The sequence below is a fragment of the Orcinus orca genome, chromosome 15 (assembly GCF_937001465.1).
Source record: "Orcinus orca chromosome 15, mOrcOrc1.1, whole genome shotgun sequence".
NCBI lineage: Eukaryota > Metazoa > Chordata > Mammalia > Artiodactyla > Delphinidae > Orcinus > Orcinus orca.
Window position 1 is genome coordinate 12,685,973 of NC_064573.1, and position 22,584 is coordinate 12,708,556.

The window sequence follows — 22,584 nt, forward strand, 5'->3', positions numbered from 1 at the left end:
TAATAATAAAACTTTCCTGAGGACATTTTCATAGGCCTTCTCCAAAAAAGCTGGAGGCCAAGCAGGGCACCTGCTGGGTAGTGTGAAGACCACATGTGCACAGCGCTTCAAACTCCATTCCTAAAATAACTTAATAAATAGCACAGTACTCAAAAACTTTTCTTAGCAGGAAGTGCAAACCTTGTAGAGAAAAGACTCACATACAACTCCTGCCCTGAAGCATTTGGAAAGTTGCCCATGACAGCAGTGAGACAAATCCACTCCTTCTTCTTGAGCAATTACTCTCTTCTTCCCTGGCACATTCTGTCCCGTCTGTTCTAGCTCATCTAGGTTTTTTTGTTTTGTTTTTGTTTTTCAGTAATTCCCAGCACACCCTTAACTTTTACAGCCGAATTCTGTCCTGAAACAAAGCACAGGATTTGGTACCACAACAGGTCTACCTATTTGCAGGCATACCAGGCATTCTGCATTCAAATGATTTTTCTGCACATCAGTACTGGGACTTGTAAGTCTATTGAAAATGCAAAAGGTTAAGACCCTAAGCACAGCAAAATTCTTTGACTTTTATACAACTCCCTGATTTCTGGCCCCCAAAATCTTCCAGAGGTGCCAAACAAAATGCTCTAAATTCCTTATCATTTGCCCATACAACACAACGCTTTTGACAATTTCATCTATTGATATCTTCAGAAGACTGATAGCTCTTAAAGCAGGGGCTTTCAAACTTTTCATTAATGGCAACCAAGAGTACAAAATACATTTTACATGACCACCCAGTACAGATGCGACATATACATGTGTAAATGAAACAAAAGTTTCTTGAAACAATAATTAACCTTACTCTATCTTACACTGATATGCCATTTTTTTAAGTGCCATTTTTTTAAGTGCTGGTAGAAACCCACTAAATTACTACACCTCACTTATCAGTTTGAAAAAAGGACGCCTATTATTCATTGTCTAGCAACATCACATAATAGTGAGGATTGCATGTGAAGAGAAAGTGCGTACGTGTAGCCTAACAGAACTCACACACTATTATTTTGAAAGATCTGAAAATCTGCCTGGCTTGGGCAGTAAAGATCATAAGCCTACAGGGCAAAGGAACAAAGGTTACCCAGATGTATGAACCGTTGAACAAGAACTCGAAAAGAATTAATTTTAAAAATTAAGTATAATTAATTAAGAATTGGTTAACATTGATGTAACACTATAAATTAATCTAGAGATATCCTAATTTCATCAATTATACCACTGATGTTCTCTATCTGGTCCAGAATCCAATTTAGGATCACACATTCCATTTCCTTATCATGTCTCATTTGTCTCCTCTAATCAGTCTTAATTTAGATTTGTTTGATGTTTTATCATCATTAGAATTTAGAATAATGTGATGCATTTCTGGCAAAAACACATAGAAGTGATGTTGTGCCTTTGTTCCTGAAGGTATGTGATTCTCAACTTCAACTCCCAGATATTATTAAGTAGGTCAGCGTAAGTCTTCAAAAATCTATAGAATTAAGAATTCTGATGATTGGCCAAGTTGAGTCAGTAGAACTGAGATAAGGGCCAGAAAGCTGCATGTTTAGTAAGTAATCTAGGGGTTCTGAACACACTCTGAGAAACACTATTTTATTTCACTACGGCTCTCAAAACATCAGAACTTCCCAAGATAGCTCTCTTCCCTCAGGAAAAATAGTGTAGGCATAACTTAGCTCTTCAAAATGCCAGAAATATCTATCTTTGCCAAAAGCCACCAGTTGTCATGGTTAATCGATCACGCTCTCCCAAATTTTCTATTCCCTTTTAGTCCCCTTGATATTTACACATATTCTGTCTGAGTCACTAAAACTTATGGTCTGTAATGTGACTAATACTCTGGGGATATTTTAATAATTACCATGTACTTCATTTGTACATACACTCTCCCCATTCCCATCCCCTGAAAATACCTTGTTCTGTTCCAACCAAGGATAAAAACAGACCCTAATCCCCACCCACAATAGGAATCTATAACTCTCCTCTAAAGGGCCCATTGTGACTGACCTCATCAGGAACAGCTCTCTGGCCATGATGTGAGAGTGCATATGTGAAATGGACAGGGAACCAGCCACTGCCGAGATTTCAGAAAGGACAGAAGGATGGCAGCACCTCATCCATCCAACCTGGTGACCCACGGGGAATATCTACTCCCACTCTTGCCCATCTGTTGATGAAAACCGATTATCTGAAACTCTTTTGGGGGTTTCCATCAAGAAAATTCTCAACTCTAAGCAAAAAGGGATAAAATGAGAGATCTAGGCCGGTAAGATCCAGATTAGAATACTTGCCAGTTCCCCTCACAGAACCAAATCCTGCCCTGACCACAAGATACAAAATCACAGTCAACATCTCAGCAAATATGGTCTAACATATTTTACATCTGTCTATAGTTTTTGAGCTGCCAGTCAAAAGAAACAAAACTCAAAGAAGAATATGGAGCGTAAACTCCAATTGTATTAAATTGTTGATTCAGGTCATAAGAATTTTAATAAAATCGGTCTGAAGTTTTCAGAGGAAGATAAAGATATCACTAAAAGTCATCTAATTTAAAGTAGATTCCTCTCTCTTATCTGGTTACCTGCTACCAGGTAAAGCAGATTAAAATATACCATTCTAAAGCTGTAATATCTCAGAGACAATATTATATAATCAAAACCATGACACTGTGTTTTAGCAGAAAGATTCAGAGCTAAAGAAATCTCCTTAGAAAGAGAGTTTAAGTTCAGCCTTTTGCTGTGTCCAATAAAACATGTTTTTCTGACAGTTCTCATGAAGCTTCCAAGCACAAGTTCTACTGAGAGAACAAACAAAACCATTTTTAACTTATGAAGACTTGTATTCAGGCCTTTTCCTCAGTTATATAACCAAACACAGAACTGGTAACAATAATTTATTACCACAAAAAAAAAAAAAGAAAAAGTGAGCATCTGTATATTTTTTAAGATTTGTATTATGGAGCAAACTGAATGGAAGGAGAATTGAAGCAGTTTCATTACTGCCTGGGGCTATCTGCCAAACACAAAGCCCTGTATTATACAACAAAGTGCTGTTCTTCATACCAGGAGCCTAAATTAAAACCAATCCTATCATTTTCCTTCTCCTTTACCCTCTCAACCCCACCTTTTATTACAGTTTATTGTGCAGTTATTTTAAGCTCAGCATTAGGTTGTAAGCTCCTTGAGGGTAATACCAACGTTAGTCGTTTTTCAATTCCCTGCAGTACCCAGCACAGTGACTTAAACTTACAAGGTCAGTAAGACATTGGCCATCCTGAACCATGTAAATGAAAACAAATCACAACTGAAACCACCTGCAAAGAGCTTGTGAAGATTCTTTCCTAAAAAACCCTCTTTTAATACTAAAAAGCCCTCTTTTAATATTTTAAGCTTCATGTTTTCTAGGTTGACCTGCTCCCACAATAGTCAGTAGTAGTTTATTCCTTCCCCTCAAGCTAATCAAACCAAATATAGCTCTACATTTTCCTGAATGTAAATTATGCCTCGATTAAAAAAATTTTTTTTTAATTTAGATAGAGAAAACCTCAGTTATTTAGGTTTTGGAAAGGGTATAAATAGAAAAAGTATTATCCCTTTAAGAAGCAGTAAATAGTTTGGTAAAGCATAGGGAATAGAGTCAATATTTTTATTATAACTCTGTATGATGTGTAATCTATAGCAATATCAAATCACTATGTTGTCTACCTTAAATTAATATAATATTGTAAAAGTCGACTACATTTCAATTTTAAAAAGTTCTTTCTTGTCTTCCAACAAGTGAAATAATACAAGAATGTTGTTCAAAAAAGATCTCATCGACTTTACCCCACCCTCTTTATAACCCTATCTGCCTGAGAGAACCAAACCTCTTAACCTTTCTGACTCAGAGTCATGACAATAAGGTCAGTTGCTACACGAGGCTGGAGATGAGGTTATTGCATTGCTTGGAAAACAAAAGGCACTGGAATATGCCTTCTTGGAAAAGTTTCTTACTTCTGCCTCTTTTGGTCATTTGCTTTTCTCTCATAAAATAAAAGCAGGATGCTTGCTCTTTCTAATTCACTCAGCCCCTTACTCCAGCACTTCCCTGTGCTGGAAGGGCATCTGGCACAGCCTGCCCTCCTCCCAAGACCTACAGAGGCTGCCTACTTCCCCCGCACCAGCCCCTATTTTCCAAAATGCAGCTGGCTTTGGATAGGCCCATTTATTCAGACTAGGGTATTTCTGCCTAAATGCCTTTAGCTTACACCGTAGGCTCAGCTTATTCTGCTCTCCTTGATAGCAATGTTCCCTTTCAGTGGCTCAATTCAGGTCCTAAATTTTCCATACTGCATGACCAGAAATATTCTAGTTCATACAATCACCCCTTTTCCAACATACAGATTCCATCTGGGACTGTACAGTATAGACAACAAGGGAAAACCTGTGCAGGGCCACAAAGTCAACAGTCCACGCAGCGGTTCTCGACCCTGGGAGTCAGCAGAATTGCCTGTGGAACAATCTAAGTTAAAGTTGCCCCTCGCAACTGCTCATCTGAACATGAACACAGAGTCTCCTGGACCACACTGTGAGCGACCTCAGGTACACATGGTCAGATCTGGCTGGCACCAGGGAGACTCAATGACTGCTTAGGGACGCCTCTAGAGAACGAAAAACATATTCAAGTGCCCCTTTAAAATAAAATTCTCAGAAATGAATAAAGAATGATTATTATCTATTGGAGAGTTTCAGCACTATTTACCTACTCTACTAGCCATGACCTTATAAGACTCAGATTCAAAAATGGTTTTATCTCACTCAAAGACTCCTAAAACCCGAATCCATCTCCCTTTTGGTTTCTACCGATTCAGTGTAGATCCCCCAGGAGAACAAGTGGATTCTCATCATAAAACTGCACCCAAATTTTCCCTAGTTAGCCTTATGAAAGAAAACACAAGGCTACAACATGACAGAATTCTCCGCAGGGGGAAGAAACCAAATCCTATAGTATTCACAACAATAAGAAACAGGTCTAGAGCTACCCATAGGCTGTGCATTGTCCTTTGATATGAATGCAAAAGCAAGAACAATTCTTTAAATTATCTTGAAATATTGTTCTTTTTGTCAGGGGAATGACTTAGCACCAGTCAATTACAATGTAACAATCCCATTTCCCCACAATTCCATTATTTCTCAATAATTATACCAGTAGGAATTCATTGTAACTTACATTAAGTACAGAGAATACATTTTTTTTAAAATGAGGAAAACAAAGGAAAAGGAAAGGAATGCTGGACATGTTCTCTATCTTGATCTGGGTGATGGCTATGGGGTATATATGTATGTAGAAGTTCACTGAGCAGTATGCTCAAGAGTTGTACACTTTTTGACTGTAAGTTACATCTTGATAAAAAGATTTTTTTGAAAAAGGAAAAGGAGAGAAAGAAAAAAATGCAAATCCAAGATCAAGGGTAGTATTTAAAATTCCTTAAATTTTTTACCTTTCATTAAACAAATATTTATTGAACATCTTAGAAAGGAACCCTCCTATACTGTTGACGGGAACAATTTCTTTAAATACTTAGTAAACAAGTCATTTAGAAAAATTCTCTTCATTCAAAAAGAAAATAGTTTAAATGCAAGGGTAAACCTGTGGTAAAGATAAGACAATTGGTAAAAAAAAAAAAAAAGTAAAACTCTACGAAAATCTATCTCTGTCACCCAAAGTCATAAATATGTGAAAGCAAGAACAGAGAATCCTAAGGTAATTACACTAAGCCTAGAGCGGGCTGCACGAGTTTTGACCAGGCAGCAAACTTCCCACACTTGTTTTTATACCGACACCTCCACAGCTCACGCTTACGCACAACTCAACCAACTTAAGGAATCAAAATTAAAGAAGCAGAGAAATTAAGAAAGACTCTCTAGGATATTCCTGCCTCTATTTCCTACAAAATGGTGACAGAAGTGGCTGGCAATACCATTTTCTTCATAAATCTAGGACAGATAGATAGTCACAAAGTCCACTTTAAATGGTCTGAGATCACCCAAGATAAGAATGCTAATTAGGGGGCATCTTACAAGTCGATGAACAACCAAAACAAACCAGCAGCTTTACCTGTCGGCCTTCATCAGAAGGTTGGGTGGCAGCTCCAGGAGCTGGTTGTGCTGCACATCCAAGACCTCCACTGAGGTTCTTTCTAGCCTTTCGGGAAGCCTTGTCAGCTGGTTGTGTCCCGCCAGTAGTTTCCGGAGACTACTATTACAAAATAAGCTGTGCAAACAAGGACAAAGACAGAAGGAAACTTACTGAGAGCTCATTTGGGATGAAGTTTTCAAAATGAACAGGAGTAGGAAAAGACTTAAAATCATCTAAGAAATCTAAATTCATTCAGAGCAAGTGCAAATTCACTGTAACGTAAGCTCAAAGTTGGAGCTGTTCATACTTCAATACTTTCCATACTTAAAAAAAAAAAAGGGGGTGGGAAAAACTATGAAAAGGAATATTTAACAAAGCAGCTCTACTTAGTGAAAAAGAAAACGAGTTTCATAGAAGACACCAAAGGCGGCAGCCTAGTCTTGTTAGACTCACAAGGCAAACTGTGAAAGGCTGTAGGCTTCCCCAGGCAGGGATTACATCTGGTATCACCCTGGAACGCTGGGAGTTTTACCCACAATAGAATCTGAATAAACACAGTTGAGCAATTTTTACTTACAAGGTCAACATTCAGTAAGGATTCTTTTGTCCAGTTAAACTTTTACCAATGACAACTGAAAAAATGCTACATTTTCCTCAACTGCATTTCACAATAATTATTTCTCTCTTTCCTCACTTCCCTAAATCTGTATATTTCTATTTTCTCTTTGGTTTAATCCCAGACCAAAGTAGGATTATATTCTCCCTCCTAAAGAGAATATAACTCACTCAATGCAGTATTGTCTTTTGAGCATCAAACAAGCTATTGGGAAGCTTGACTGTGTTTTTCTTCTATGGGTTATCAAAACTGCAACGAATGATGAATATGTGTTAATCTTATGTAAATCTGCTTTATGATCACTTAAGACCTCGTAGAGAATAAAGCAGGTCCTGGGTTAAACACAGAAATCTGGGGACTGTGGGAAAATCAGGTTATAATTTGCATCCGGATCACATTGGAATGAGAGCTCATTTACACTGCTGTCAAAGAATGAGGCTTCCTCACCCACCTCCTGTTTCCCACCATTCTGACCTCACGGACATCCAAAGTTCTTAAATCACTCTATATTACAGCTGTAACTTTATTCACTTTAAGTATCAAAACTAGATTCTTTGTTCACAAAGATGCTAGCAACCTGTCTCAACACTGTGACACCATGGGCCCCCATTAAAGATATACCTGACTTTGCAGGTTTAGATATTAATGAGACAAGACAATCTGTCCAGGACTGTCTTTCAGTCACAGCTATCACAGGGCCCAGTCTCTGTAACGCTCGCTTCAACCTAATAATTCAGGATTTGGTCCACCCATTTTACTGTCTTGCTGGGCCTGGTATACAATTTAGAATTCTTAGAGAGTAGAATGGGATTATTTCTCTCTCTCTCACACACACACACTTCACCCTTACACAGACAGATAACTGAAAGACAGGTTACAAAATCTTTATCTTCATTTTTTCCAGATAAGAAAGGAGATTTGATAACTGTAGGATGAGTATAAATGCTAGTAACTGGATTTGTTCAATCCTTTTGGATACTATGAATTAAAATAATTAAAATAGCTTCTTTTCCTTTCAGTACAGCTCCACTACTAAACATGAATTTCTGTTTTCTCAGACCCTTCACACACATCACCTAGACAAACAAAGCTTGAATGTTAAACCAACTTCTAACGAATGCCTGTCTTGGCCTGGATATTAGATCAATGATAGGGCCGATACAAAGTTTGCAACTAAACAACACCATAAATGAGAAAACATGTATTGTTTTTGTCCCATGTGTTAAAAACACAGACATACACAAAAACAAACACTGTTTAAATTTTTTGACAAGACAGCATTTGGATTTGCTTTGAATAAGCATTTGTTTAGATCCCAAAAAAGCCAGTACTAATGCAGAGCAAATCAAAGATTAATTAACTCTGGGGAAAACTGGGTAAGATATCAGTTATCTTGTATTTATTTAATTGTTGTTTTATTTATATAATATCTTTGTTGTAGCGTACAGTGACACAGAGGCCTTAGACTCCAACATGCTATATGTGTTAAACTGGGGAGGTCAAAGTAGGGAAGGGAAAAACAGAAAGATAAAAGTACAAGATTTTTATTTAACAAATTATTTTTCCTCATTAGTAGTAGTAGCCTGTTTTCTTTTTTGCTGTTTGTCTTCTAAAAGGGTCTCTCTCTCTCTCCCCCTCCTTCACACACACACACACACACACACACACACACACACACACACACATCTGTCCACGGGGCACATCACCAAAGTCCTTTTGATAATGGTGACGGGCTACACTGGGTCACCTAAATGCTCACTCAACATAAAACTCTAAAGCAAAAAGCATTTTCAAATGGACTGAATTTACAGGTATAACATATGGCTGAGAAACAAAGTAAAATCAACTGAGCTTTCCAGGGATTGAAAATGTAAATCGATTTCTTCCACAAGAGCTAGACTCCAACACAATGTTATCCAACAGAAATACCATGCAAGCCACATACGTAATTTAAAACTTTTTAGTAGTCACATTTAAAGAAGTGAAAAGAAACAGGTAAATTAGTTTTTACAGTACACTTTTTATTTGACCCAATATATCCAACATACTATTTTAACATGTAATTAATATACAATATTATTGACATATTTTGCATCCAGTGTATATTTTATACTTCAACACTTCTCAGTTAGGACTAGTCACGTTTTAAGTGTTCAAAAGCCCCTCAGCTAATGGCTACTCGCTGTCATAGTGGACAACTGAACTCTGACACATTTATTGGGCTTACTAAGCAGGTGTATTTCATGATCCTTGTCCTTTACAAGAGAACAGAGGAATACATACGATCATAAACCTTTAGAGATCGTGTATCTAAGTTTACTCCAAAATAGTGATATATTTCTACAATTTTTCATTGATATTTTTTACTATATATGGTTAAAAATAGGGCTTCCCTGGTGGCGCAGTGGTTGAGAGTCCGCCTGCCGATGCAGGGGACATGGGTTCGTGCCCCGGTCCAGGAAGATCCCACATGCCGCAGAGCGGCTGGGCCCATGAGCCATGGCCACTGAGCCTGCGCGTCCGGAGCCTGTGCTCCGCAACGGGAGAGGCCACAGCAGTGAGAGGCCCGCGTACCGCAAAAAACAAAAAAAAAGATAAATAAATAAACAAACAAACAAACAAACGACTTACTCTGTTCAGTGACTGGCTGAGAATAGTGGAAATACCTAGACCTGAGTCGTGGCAACCACTAGGCACAAGTGGCTATTTAAATTTAAATTAATTAAAATTAAATAAAATTTAATATTCAGTTCCTTGGTCACACTGTCCACATTTCAACAGTCACATGTGGCTAGTGGACATGTGGCTACTGGAAGAGCTACTGAAGAGCACAGACACAGACCATTTCAATCATCACAGAAAGTTCTTCAGGACAGCAGTGGGATAGACTACTCTTCTGGTTATTAATTGCATGGCTAGTCACTAACAGTCCAATAATATTTTATGCCACAATTAGCCAACTTGAAGATATCTGTCTCAATCTATGGATACCAGATATCATCATGTGGTTGCTTTACAATCTTGCCATTAAAGTGAATATTATGAAATAAAAATAATAACACGTTAAGAGAGAGAAGGAACGAGAAGTTCTTCGACCTTCTACTCCAAATTTCACACAAGAAAAACAGAATCTAGTCTGCTTTTTCTGATTTAATGATCTAATAATCTTTTTTTTTTTTAGGGTTACATTCAAATAAAACCAAAAATTATTTGCGGGTAAGGTAGACATGTAAGACAATGGACAGAAGGCAAAGATTCTGAAAGAATTAAGATTACAGAGGTGAACAAATCATACTGTTTGCTGAGTCTCTGAACATTTCTTTTGGCTTATTTGAAAACTTCCACCAAGCATCAACTGTCACGTGGCTTTGCGAAGTCTGGCTCGGAGTCAAAGCCTTGGTCTACCCATCACTGCATGATAGAAAATTGTGCCTCGAAGGTACCAAGAGAGGTAAAAATACTAAATAAGGTTTTATTATTAGTTTTTTGGCCACGCGGTGTGGCATGTGGGATCTTAGTTCCCCAACCAGGATTGAGCTCATGCCCCCTGCACTGGGAGTGCAGACTCTTAACCACTTGACTGCCAGGGAAGTCCCTAAATAAGTTTTTGGAGCAAACTCTTTCAGGGGTTCATAATAACAAATTAAACACTGAATCTGCAATTTTTTCCATTGCTCATCTAACTGGAGATTCTCTAACTTAATCTGTAATACTCACCGTGCAGGAAGTTCACATATTTGATTATGGCCAATATCCAAAACTTCTAGCTTTCGGCTTTCACACACCCACTCAGGCACGTTTTCTAAACGGTTCCTAAATATAAGAATATACAATTCTTTTTGATTGGAATTTGGCTTAAAATATGGTTCAAAAGTCAAAATAATTATATAGCACAATAAAACTTCAAGTGAAATACCCAATTACAGTGAGTATAAATCAAAAGGATATGTGTATTCACTTTAATCTGAAGCAAGATGAGCTGTGATAAGGAATAAGAAATAAAGAAAGAGTAGCAAAGAACATAGTCACATCATCTGCATCATCTCTAAAGTCTAAAAAAAAGTCTGGTTCCCAGAATTACTATCCCAAAATGTCTATAAACCCATGTAAGCTTAGGGAGAAGATGTCTCATACTGGAAAACAAACAAACAAACACATATACACACACTTCCAGTTAAGGTAAATAGTCAAATGGTATAAAATAGTTTTATTTTCCAATTTGCATTTTTACCCTTAACATGAAAATTTTTCCTAACTCCAGAAGGTACCATGAGAGCAGTGCCATAGACAAATGGAAAGAAATGGCAGCAATGAAAAGATACACTGACCCTTAAGTTCAGAATTAATTACTTGAAAACATTTACTTATATATTTTTTACTTATATAATTTACTTATATAATTTTTTACTTATATAACATTTACTTATATAATTACTTCTGGTAATTATAATTACCAGAAACAAACTAAACCAATGGTAACTTAAATTGTTAAATGAATTGACCACGTCTTAGATAAATCTACTGTATTTGAATGTCTCCTTAGTCACAGATGGATCCTTAGTCACAGTCATAGCTTTTTACCTTCTTTTTAAAATATGTGAAATGACTAGGCACAAAAATCTAACATGGTATGTATGTTATGACTACAATCCTTTAAAAACAGATGAACAAGTCTGTGAAAAGTATGATGCTTGGAACAAGGATTATATTAGAGTAAAAGTTTTTGCTATTATATCAACTTTTCAACTAAAATATAGAAAAGAAGGCATTATTTTCTGTTTAGTGTTTATATAGGTACACACAGTTCTGGCTTTGAAGCTCTACAGATTGACACACTTAATTACTTTATTGTACAGTAGTTAATCCCTAAAACATCTCAATAAGATAGGTGAGTGAAAGTACCCTTCAGTATAAGCAACCTCACCATATAGCAATAAAATTCCTCTTAAGTGATAAAATAACCTAGAACTTTGAACTTGAGGAACTCTAAGAACCTAGTAAACACTATAATGAGTAACAGCTCAGTTCCTTTAGAGAACATAAATACACAAGAGAGGGTGAAATACCTAGAGCTATGTGAGGGGAAGCAGAGGTTTTTCTATGAGAATGTCCTACAGTTTGGGAGGTGCATTAGGCAGAGCACGTTACAGTAAAGATGCTGGACATGCGAGTTAAAAACAAGATGAATAGCATTTAAGTGCAGAATTCAGGGACCAGCATGACATAAGAGTCTCCAATTCAGTCTCACTTAGGGGTTTCAATGGGAACCATTTGCCAATTATATACTATAAATAAAAGAAAAATAGATTCACTCTATGGCCAATTCTCTGGAATAAATCTGTTCAAGATATTTATATGCACCCATGTATGCAAACCCCACTCCTGTACTCTTATTTAAATGCTGAAGATAATAATATTCAAGGCTGACAGAAAAAAAAAAGAACTTAGGTAGTGTCTGACTTAAAATTCATTAAACAAAACTGTCTGACATGAATTTAGTAGGAAATGTATGAAGCTCTACTCATAAAGGATTTTATAATTATAAATTTCTAATAAAACTAATTGTAATCATTCTCACATCCGCTAAATTCTGACACATTCTGACATAATTATGATTGAGAATATTATTAAAATATCTAGGTTTGTGCACTTTCATGACTAAAGGCAAATTCTGCACCTGACAAATCACATATCAGTTGTATCAGATTTTATACACTGACATGAGTTAACAGTTGTCACGCTGACAGGGCCACATGCTCCCACGTACGTGTGGTCATTCAGAAAAGTCTTGGTTGCTACCTTTGGAATTAAGTTAAAAGTGAGTTTCAATTTAGTGTGTTGAGATTATGAAAGTCTAATTTGTGTAAATACATGCTTTGGGCCTTCAGGAAAAAGTCTACTACAATATTTGTGGGAACCAGAGTACACACGACACACTGTAGTAGTGAATTTGTATAAAAGGTGCTCACAAATGAGCTGAGAAAAGTGAGCAGGTTGTATGGAAGTCTTACTTTGGCAGTCTCAGCCAGCACTTTTTAAGAGTTCTTAGTAAGGAGATGTATATACAAAACGGAGGCAAAAAATCAAAGAGCTATATAGCACAATATATATTTTTAATGAAATTAACATTTCAGAGAAAGACATGAAGATATGGTTAATATAATTAAAGAAGTACTGGACCTTCCAGCCATACAACCCTCAACTGACTAATCTTTCAAGCGTAAACCTGGCATTCAAACCGGTGTCCACATCAACATCTTGATTTTGCCGGTGTAAACTATAGTATACAAATGAAGTACATATTTTAACTGACAGACAGTTGCATGCATTTTTCAGAGGATAAGTATTCAACACTAGTGAATACCTTCAAGATACATAAAAAGTTCTTATGCCGAAGTTGAGACAGAATCATCTGAATAATTTTCAAGCAGACCCCAGAGAGCTCTAGGACTTGCTTTCTTACCTTGAAACATCCATGTAGGACAGATAATTCGGAACTGGGTAAACGTCAAGTTGGACAAGTTCTAGGAAGCAGAAAACAAAAACATTACCATTCAAGTGACACAGAGACTCTTTTTATATGTAGAATATCATTCTTGTGCTTTATTCTCCATGGTTTATTTAGGTTAGGAAATACAATACATCCATTTGTTTAACTTTGACACTACAGGAAAGTACAAAGAACTTCTAATTTAATCACAAGATCTTATTCAGAGACTGAAATAAATCACTCATTCTACTTTCCTACCTCTTTCTATCCACTTACTGTGGCACTCCTCTCGTTATGCATGCTAAATTTTATCTGGAAGATTAACTGTATGAATACCATTTTTTTTTTAAACATTCAGCTTGACAAATATTTGTTCAGCACGTAGTAGTAAATACTTGTTTCCATTCAGTTGTCTGATGGGAGGGAATGGAAATCTTCACTTCAGCAAACATATGCCCATACGACCTTTACTGTTTTAGAACTGCCATGATTTCCAAATTCTAAGGAGGAGACCTTATTAAATGAGTAAGACTCTTGCTTTGTGGTGTCCCTGTGGGTATGTAATTTGGGTGTCTCTTAAGGTGAGCTCCTTTGTTGGTGGAGCAGGAAATCTGAGACCCTGAATGGAGTCCGTAACAGACCTCCCTTTCACTTTCATTCTCCAGATTTGCTATCTTAACAAGGGAGCCCAATCACCCCGCACCTTCCCCCCTGTCTGCCCTTCAAGGAAGAGCCAAATCACAAGTGGGAGTAACCTATCTAAATATCACAATAGGAGAAAAACAAATTAGGAACTTTAAAATCTTCCTTTCTGATTCCTTTAAATACCAAACCAGGATTCTTCTTTTATGATTTTTATATTAGCAAAATTGGAAAAACTTATTTTCCTAAATGAGGAAAGAAAAATCAAAGTGAGGCAGAGAAGATGGCACTGAGTAAATTCTTGGAACCAAAAGAGAAACTCTGGGGACTTCCCTGGTGGCGCAGTGGTTAAGAATCCGTCTACCAGTGCAGGGGACACGGGTTCGAGCCCTGGTCCGGGAAGACCCCACATGCCGTGTAGCAACTAGGCCCGTGAGCCACAACTACTGAGCCTGCGCTCTAGAGCCCGCGAGCCACAACTACTGAGCCCACGTGCCTACAGCCCGTGCTCCGCAACAAGAGAAGCCACTGCAATGAGAAGCCTGCACACCGCAACAAAGAGCAGCCCCTGCTCGCCGCAACTAGAGAGAGCCTGCATGCAGCAACGAAGACCCAACGCAGCCAAAAATAAATAAATAAATTTTAAAAAAAACAAAAGAGAAGTCTGATGTGGTCTTTGTTACATACCATTAGAAGAGGTATACAGTGCTTTCAGGAAATAGCCACAGATGTTTAATGTCACCAGTTGATTCCTTTCACAGTGTAAAACTTCAATGTTGTTGAAAACCATAGCATCTAGATCACGAAGCTTATTGTCGCGCAGATCAAGCTGAGTGACGTGAGGGAGAAAGTCCACTTCATCTGCTATTAGCTTCCTAATTAGGTTCAGTCTTGAGAGGAAAAGGACATAAATAGACACTATAATTAACTGCAATGTTATAAATAAACAGCCACACCCTCATATGGTGACTAACAAGAAGGACTCAAGTCTCACTCTGTCACAGTCCTCCATGATTTCTTTAATCTCAGTATCTGGCTTTCCTTAACTAGCCAGATTCTCTGGCTATTTCTAGCTACAATTCCATGAGGTCTTAACCTTGACAATATAATCTGAAACACAATTTAGATCATTAAGGCTGGAAGAGAAATATGCATATTGATTTTACCTTAGTTAATTTAAATGGAGAAAAAAATCATTTGAATGTTTATTTCCAAAGAATCTGGTTGAAAGAACACAAGTAACAAAACCCAGAATAACCCATTAAGCACATTACAACTACATGGATATTTAAGGAAAGAGAGAGGATGAGTGAGCAGGTAGATGAGCGGCGCCATAAAGGACAGAATTAATCGGTGAACTTGGAAAAAAAATAATGAATGGGAGCCAAATATACACCAGAGACAGGTGTGCAAATATATCTGAATTTTCAGTTGGTTCTGGACCAAAGATTAATTACCAAAACTATCTCCAATTTTAAAATACTACTTGAAAGAGCAAAGTGCAGAAAATACTGAAAGTTGACATGTAGGATTCACTGAGAAGTCATAAAACAAAAGACAATAATGGGGATCAACAAGTTCAGGGCACAGGGAAAAACTGGCAGAGTCTCAGTCATAAGAAGTAGTTAGCTAATAGACTAAAGTTGCCATGAATGAGCGGCCAAGAAGATACGTAAGTAGTAATGGGGACTAGCAATCAATGTAACAAAAACACATCTAGCTTCAGAGTGGAGAAAAACAGATGAAAATCTCAATTCCTAGCTTGCTAGGCTACGCCCAACTCCTTTACAAACCAACAAACAAGAGAACCTCCTGCTTCTCATTACAAAGCCAACAGAGCGCTGATATCACGCACTTGGTTAGAAGAGCATTAATACAAAGGCAGGAGCTTAGAAACAAGGCAAGTCTTCTCTGCAGTGATTTTCTGCCCTTTGGGAAAATAAAATAAAATGAGGGTAATTAAAATTTTAATAGCAATAGCATAAAGCCACTGAAACACAAGGATGAGTGACAAGACAGCAAAGAGCTAGGACTTGTCAACCTGCAAGAAGAGCATATTGCCTCTTCAAATGTCCCCAAGATGATTCTTTTTTTTTTGTTCCTTTTCTTTTCTATTCCAGGTTATAAGATTAAAAAACTGGCCTCAACCCAGCAATTTGCCTATCTCCAAATGCTCACTAGATTACTAGAATATGTACACAGAATAAAAAGAAAAAAAAACCCAAATCTAATTTTGGATATAAGAGACTGCAGGAATTGAAAAAATGTCCCAGGTTCTCTCTAATCTACATTTTAAATTACCTTCACTATCATCTCCTCGCTGCCCCCCCCTCCATTGTATTAACATTAACGTAATTAAAGGGCTGGTTTAATGAGGAGACAAAAGAAAATCTATAAACAGGGAGGTTAGTCCCACTATTCACTTTAAATTGCCAAGTCTTATCAGGATGCAAATATCAAAAGTTTTCAGGCTCACACAATAATACAACTACTTAGGGTGACCTTTCAAAGAGGCAAAATGTGGTAAAAATTTTCTTCCAATAATCTCCTCAGTTAACACAGGCATTTTATTTATTTCATCAGTACTAACTGAGCATTTACTATGTGTTGATCGGCAGTATGAAAATGTTCTAGTTCCAGTTTGCTGCTCAACACTTTGCATATGTGACCTTGAGCAAGCCATCAAAGTCTCCGTTAAGTCTAATTCTAACCCGTAAAATGGGGATGACACCTTCCTTGTCCTACAAGGCAGCTGAGAAAATCAAATGAATGTATGTATGTGCTGGTGCTTTGCGAACAAGGAAAAGCCACGGTGATGATGATGATGACGATAACCTATGGCTTTGTGTCAATAAGAGATGAATAAAGTAAGGTGCTTGTCAACAGATTTAGTAATTTAGTGAGGAACCAGATATGCTTTAAAATACGAAGTATAAAGATACAAGTATGTGATAAATGTCATAAATGACGTAAAATACAGAGAATGGTCACAAAAGATGCTATGCAAGAGGAGCCATCTCATCTGAATCCCAAGGGCAGGAGGAATTCAACAGATGCAAATGGAAGAAGAAAGGCGTCCATGAGGAGTTGCTGAATGGCCTTCGGACTGAAGAGAAGAGCACAAGGTGAGTTTCATGCATGGGTGTAGGGGTCCCTCAGGAGTGCAGGCTATGTGAGAGGAGTGAGAGTACGGCTACAAAGGTGGGTTAGTCAATTAATATTTATCAAGTACTGTGCCTACTAAGCGCTAACACTGGGAACTCAAGGATACATAAATAAGATCAGTGCTTCTCAAGTTATCTCGGGTGAAGGACCTATTTTCTTTTTAAAATTTTATTTATTTATTTATTTATGGCTGTGTTGAGTCTTCGTTTCTGTGCGAGGGCTTTCTCTAGTTGCGGCAAGTGGGGGCCAGTCTTCATCGCGGTGCGCGGGCCTCTCACTATCGCGGCCTCTCTTGTTGCGGAGCACAGGCTCCAGACGCGCAGGCTCAGTAGTTGTGGCTCACGGGCCCAGTCACTCCGCGGCATGTGGGATCCTCCCAGACCAGGACTCGAACCCGTGTCCCCTGCATTGGCAGGCAGATTCTCAACCACTGCGCCACCAGGGAAGCCCGAGGACCTATTTTCTAAACTTCTAATCCATCACAGATGTGTAGTCATATGCACATACCAGGACACAGCTCACCGCACAAGCAGCTCACCACTGCAAGTTCGCCAACACCTAAACTAGTCTACTCCCTGTACAATGAGGTGAGTCTGCTTATATGAGTCTACTTGGATATTGTGGCAATGTCAAGTCACTGTGTGTTTCTAAGATATTAAGTCTCAATTTCTACACATATCTCATTGTAGAAAAGGAGCAAATAGTCGGTTTGCTAGCATAGGCTGGAGGACCACACTTTGAGCAGCTCTGAGCTAGCGCCTCATCCTCAAGGGATTCACAGGCTAGTGGGTTGAAACCAGATGCGAGAGCTTGAATATCTTGAACTAGAGAACTGAAGGCTCTGAGCAAGGCTGTGCTTGCTTGAGAGGCTGCACAATGGCAGCAGACAGCTCAGCTAGGAGACAACAGCAGCAGCGAGAAGGCAAAGGAAGGGGCAAGGAGTCAAACTAGCGCGCGAGGACTGACGGGATCTGGTGGCAGACTAGAAAATAAGAGTCAACAATTTTGTGTCTGGATAACCAATGGAGCAGTGTGGCTATCAGCAAAATTAGGAATCCAGGGGAAAGAACTAGTTGAATAGAAAGAAATTAAACTCTGTTTCACATGTAATTTGGGTGAGTGTGTCAATAGGAGAAAGCAAGGTGAAATTATCCTGCTGGCAGCTGAAGTGGAATTAATCCCAAGAAGAGAAATAAGAGTTAGAGAAAAATTGAGGAATATTTACCATGGAGATGAAAGGTAAATGATGAAGTCCTGTGAGTACAGGGAACCAACCACCAAGGCACAAAACAGAAAGAAAGAGAGGTGATCGAGGAGAAAGACGTAATATCCACATTTTGGACAGAGAAGAGGAGAAATTATTAATGATGCCATAGAAGAAATAATATCAGACTCAAAAATGTGAATATGAGAAAAAGAATAAGATTAAAAGAAAAATGACTACTTTTAATCTGATGTAATATTTCCATCTGAAGGAATAAAAATTCAATCAATAAAATTAGCCCTCTGCTTACAGAAACTAAGTGAAACTCTCCTTAAATCATTCTACTAGCTTCAGTTTAAAATATTAAGGCAGAATTATAAGCAAATCTGACCAGATTTCTGCCCCCTCAGCTCAGTGGTCTGAAGGGAAGCAGTTACCTACTCAAGATCATTCAACATTTACATGTACAAAAGTCTATTCTGGTATTTAAATATCCTGTAACTAATCTCATCTAAAAAAGACCCAATTAGAACTAGAAATCTGAAGAATTTACGAAGCTCTTAATAAGAAGTTACTTCCAAACATATTAGATTGATCTCGTTTGTAAGCTAATTCAGATCAAGAAAAATGATGCTTTCTTATCCATACCAGGTAACTTATAAATCCCCTCATGCTTGCTACCTGAGGTCAAAACGACCATTGTTATACCTCTGGGTGGCTGAATTTAAAAAGGGCTCAAATTCTTGAATATGAAGGTTTTCTAAACCCAAGTGACTCAGAGGCAAATAACGTTAACAATTTAGAAAGAAAGTTAACAAGACAAAGTGTTCAGTTCCCTATCCTGTCACACTCCAAAAAGTTCTCAAAGTCAGATAAATTATTACCATTTGGACTCCCTGAACTAAGAATTCTAGGTCTGCAAATTGCTAACACTTCCCCAGGTGCGCAGGCTTGATTCCTTTAGTCTGAGAAAAGGTAAAGCAAATCAACTCTTTGTGGGACTGGAAAGAATGGGCTCCCCGCGGCCAAACCATAAGAATGGAGATGAAAGGGGAGCAAAAGGTGATGCTGCTTTATACTGATGAACAGGCCCGAGTGAGGGTCTGGGGTTATCACCAGAGAGGAAAGTGGGGAGTAAAACAAGGAAAGAACCATCAAACAAAGAGGTGAAAAGATGCCAAGACTGACAGCTGAGCAGGGTTCATGAGTACGAGATCTCAGCAGGTAATAACAACAATATGTAACATGTGCTGGGAGAGTGAGGCATTTACTCCATTCCTTCCAAAACTCTATGAGTTAGATTCTGTTATTAACTGTAATCTAGAGATGAGGACACAGCTGCACAGAGACATTAAATATCTCGCCCAAGATTTAATGTGGTCGTCACTCCCTGGTTAATGGGAAAGTTAGTTTGGCTGAAAAAGTATCAAATTGGGCAAGTTAATATTAAGGTCTAAACCTAATATGTTGCTTTGCAGGAACTCAAACCCAGTGACAGGCTCTTGTTTTTCCTTAAAAAAGAGAAATTTAGAATGGCTTCCTCCTTGTGTATTGGTTCTTTGTGCATTAGAAAGTAAAACTGAAGTTTACACACGAAGGGATGATGACTGGGCATCTGTGATGTAGCAAGGATTGTGTTAGTGTTTTCAGCTGCAGTTTAGTGTGATCAGATTCAAAATGCAGGTTCCCTTGTTCTTGCAAGGGGTGAGAATGGAGGTTCTGGCCAAACTTGGGCCTACCAAGAGATTATGAGTTTTACATTTTTGTAAAGAACTGTAAACCAAGGGCAGACCCATCTGGATATAGAGAGAGAGAGGAAATTAAAATAAGTAAATTAAATCAGTAATAAATTTAATTTAATGAATATATTATATTAAGGAAGCCAAGGAAGGGAAAAAAAAAATAAGGAGAGATGCTCAATGGTGTCAACTAGCCTCAAGCCACAGAAAAGTAGGAATAAGAGAGAAAAATATCCACTTGGCTCTTGATACGGTTTTCATTGACCATAAACAGCTCTCTCTGACTCGATGGGCCTACTGATTCACGCTAATTAAAACTGGGCTCAAACTTGCGAAACCAACTAAGACCTTCAAGATAGGTGGTCACTCATCAGTGAGAAAAAAAATTTTTAACAAGTTTCAGGCATGAGCAGACCCTACTACCAATCATTATACTTCCCTCTGGGCAAAAATAGCAAAGCGGGCCCTTACTGCAACTAACCAGCCTGCTTGCCTCGATGGAAGAATGCCACCAAAAGGGCTATAACCTACCCCCCAAATATAAGCCAACCACTCAAATGGGATATATTTCTTTAAAATGGTTACCTTAGATCCACATGTTTAATGTGAGGCATTTTCCTTAAAGCCTGTAGCCTAAGAGTCTCCATACAGTTTCCAGACATGCACAGCTTCTCCACAGCAGTCAGTTTCTCCAATACCTCTGGAATGTCAGTGAATTCATTGAAAGAAAGACCAAGATAACTAAGCTGATGCATGTTCTCCAACTCAGCAGGAAGGGTCTGGAGAAAGTTTCCATCCAACAAAAATGTCTGTAAGCTATTAAAGAAAACATAAGAATTAGAAAGAGAGTGTATAAATTTTACATCTTTATTATTAACATACGAGTTCCATAAGTATAGATCATATTACCAGAAAAAGAAAATATACTATTCTTTGCAAAATGCTAAGGACAGGGCCTGAGGCAATAATACACCAGAGAGAAATGATCAGAGATAAACATCTTAATCTTTTACTGAAAACGAAAATTATGACCAATTTCCCCAACTTGGATAGGGATAAATGAGAACAACACAAGCTGACTGCAGTGTGAATCTGCCCAAATACCCATCTTTCATTGTTATTCTAAAAAACTAACTTCTAGGTCTTAGAATTCAACATAACTCAGGAAATGAGAAAGTAACCCCTCCTCCCATATTTAGACACATTCACCTGTAGGGGTCTTCGTTCTAAACAAGGATATTTTAAATTTTTACAAGAATCTGAAAGAAGCTAACAAATGAACTCTACACAAGAGCATGATCTCTTGATTTGGGACCAAGAGACCAACATATGACCAACATAACAAGTTAACTAATCTCATGTGCTGCGACCCTGATGCAGCTTTCTGGGGGTTTCTGAGAGATACTTTGCAGCAGGGTTTGAAGTACATACTTGTGCATATCTCCGACGGCTGCCGGGACTGCTCGGAGGGCATTGCAGGACACATTCAGCTCGGCCAGGGTTGGAATATTGCAGACTGCTAATGGGAAGTCCCCTAAATGATTATTGGAAAGGTTAAGACTCTTCAACTTGCTGAACCTATTATAATAAAAGGAAAGAAAAGACAAATATCATAGATGCATAACATCACATGATTTTGGCATAGCCTTAGAGATAATCTAGTCCAACTCTAATTCAGCTGAGCAGAAAAAGGAGCCTTCAGAGGGTAAGCAAGCAGCAGAGCTGGAGTGCACATCTTCAGACCCTAAGGCCAGCGTTTTACCTAAAATATAAAGATTATATTTAAGAACAAACGTCACTCTAAAATAAGGTTGAATATTTGAGGCGGTGAGTTTGCTGGAGTTTTTTAGCTTCACTTTGGCTAGCTTTATTAACACCCATGTGAATGACAACAGAGAGGAAGGAAAAGAACACCGATGTAGCTCTTTAGGGTTTCTGTTACCCCAGACAAGTCAAAAACTTTTCTGCTTCCCTGCTCTCCAATCCAAACCTGAAATAACAAAAACTTCACAATTAATCAAAACTACACTCTCTCTAAGGGTACCAGTTTTGCAGTTCCAAACTGAAGAACCAATGACCATTCCTCAGTCTCGATCCTGCTAACCACACACCCTTCCACGAAGAGCTCTTGTCATCTCACTCTAAGGACACTTTCCTCACCTAGCCTCTTCCTAGCTCTCTCCAACCTTTCCTCCTTTTCTTCTTTTTTCTTCCCCATCTCCTCTTTCCTACCCCACAGTTAGGTACTCCTCACAGATGTGCTCTTTGTTTCTTCTCTCTTTACATTGTCTCCCTTGGAAAGCATTTTACTACCCTGTGGACAACTCTCTCTAACCCTATCACACAGCATCTCCTCTCTGTTGACCCACACTACAACATTTCCAGTCCAAAACCGAACATACCATCTTTATCCCAGACCTGCACTTCCTCCTGCTCTATTTTTGTTAATGGCTCTTTCATTTTCTCAGTTGTCCAAGCAATTAAAGCAATTCAAGAAGTCACCTCTAGGGCTTCCCTGGTGGCACAGTGGTTGAGAGTCCGCCTGCCGATGCAGGGGACACGGGTTCGTGCC

General features: G+C 38.3%; 1 protein-coding gene across 3 annotated transcripts in view; it reads right to left on the bottom strand.

Annotated features, from left to right (window-relative positions):
* PHLPP1 (PH domain and leucine rich repeat protein phosphatase 1) overlaps window positions 1-22,584 on the bottom strand; it is a 212,719-nt gene that overhangs the window by 35,899 nt on the left and 154,236 nt on the right. For 2 of the 3 annotated variants that reach the window (XM_033425001.2, XM_004268066.4), the window contains 6 exons: window positions 21,444-21,590; window positions 20,598-20,828; window positions 14,592-14,794; window positions 13,236-13,296; window positions 10,490-10,585; window positions 6,136-6,291 (listed from right to left, as the gene is read on the bottom strand). In XM_033425001.2, the coding sequence (XP_033280892.1) occupies window positions 6,136-6,291; window positions 10,490-10,585; window positions 13,236-13,296; window positions 14,592-14,794; window positions 20,598-20,828; window positions 21,444-21,590 (894 nt within the window). The remainder of the gene's footprint in view (window positions 1-6,135; window positions 6,292-10,489; window positions 10,586-13,235; window positions 13,297-14,591; window positions 14,795-20,597; window positions 20,829-21,443; window positions 21,591-22,584) is intronic. The other variant, XM_033425002.2, reaches the window with a different exon arrangement.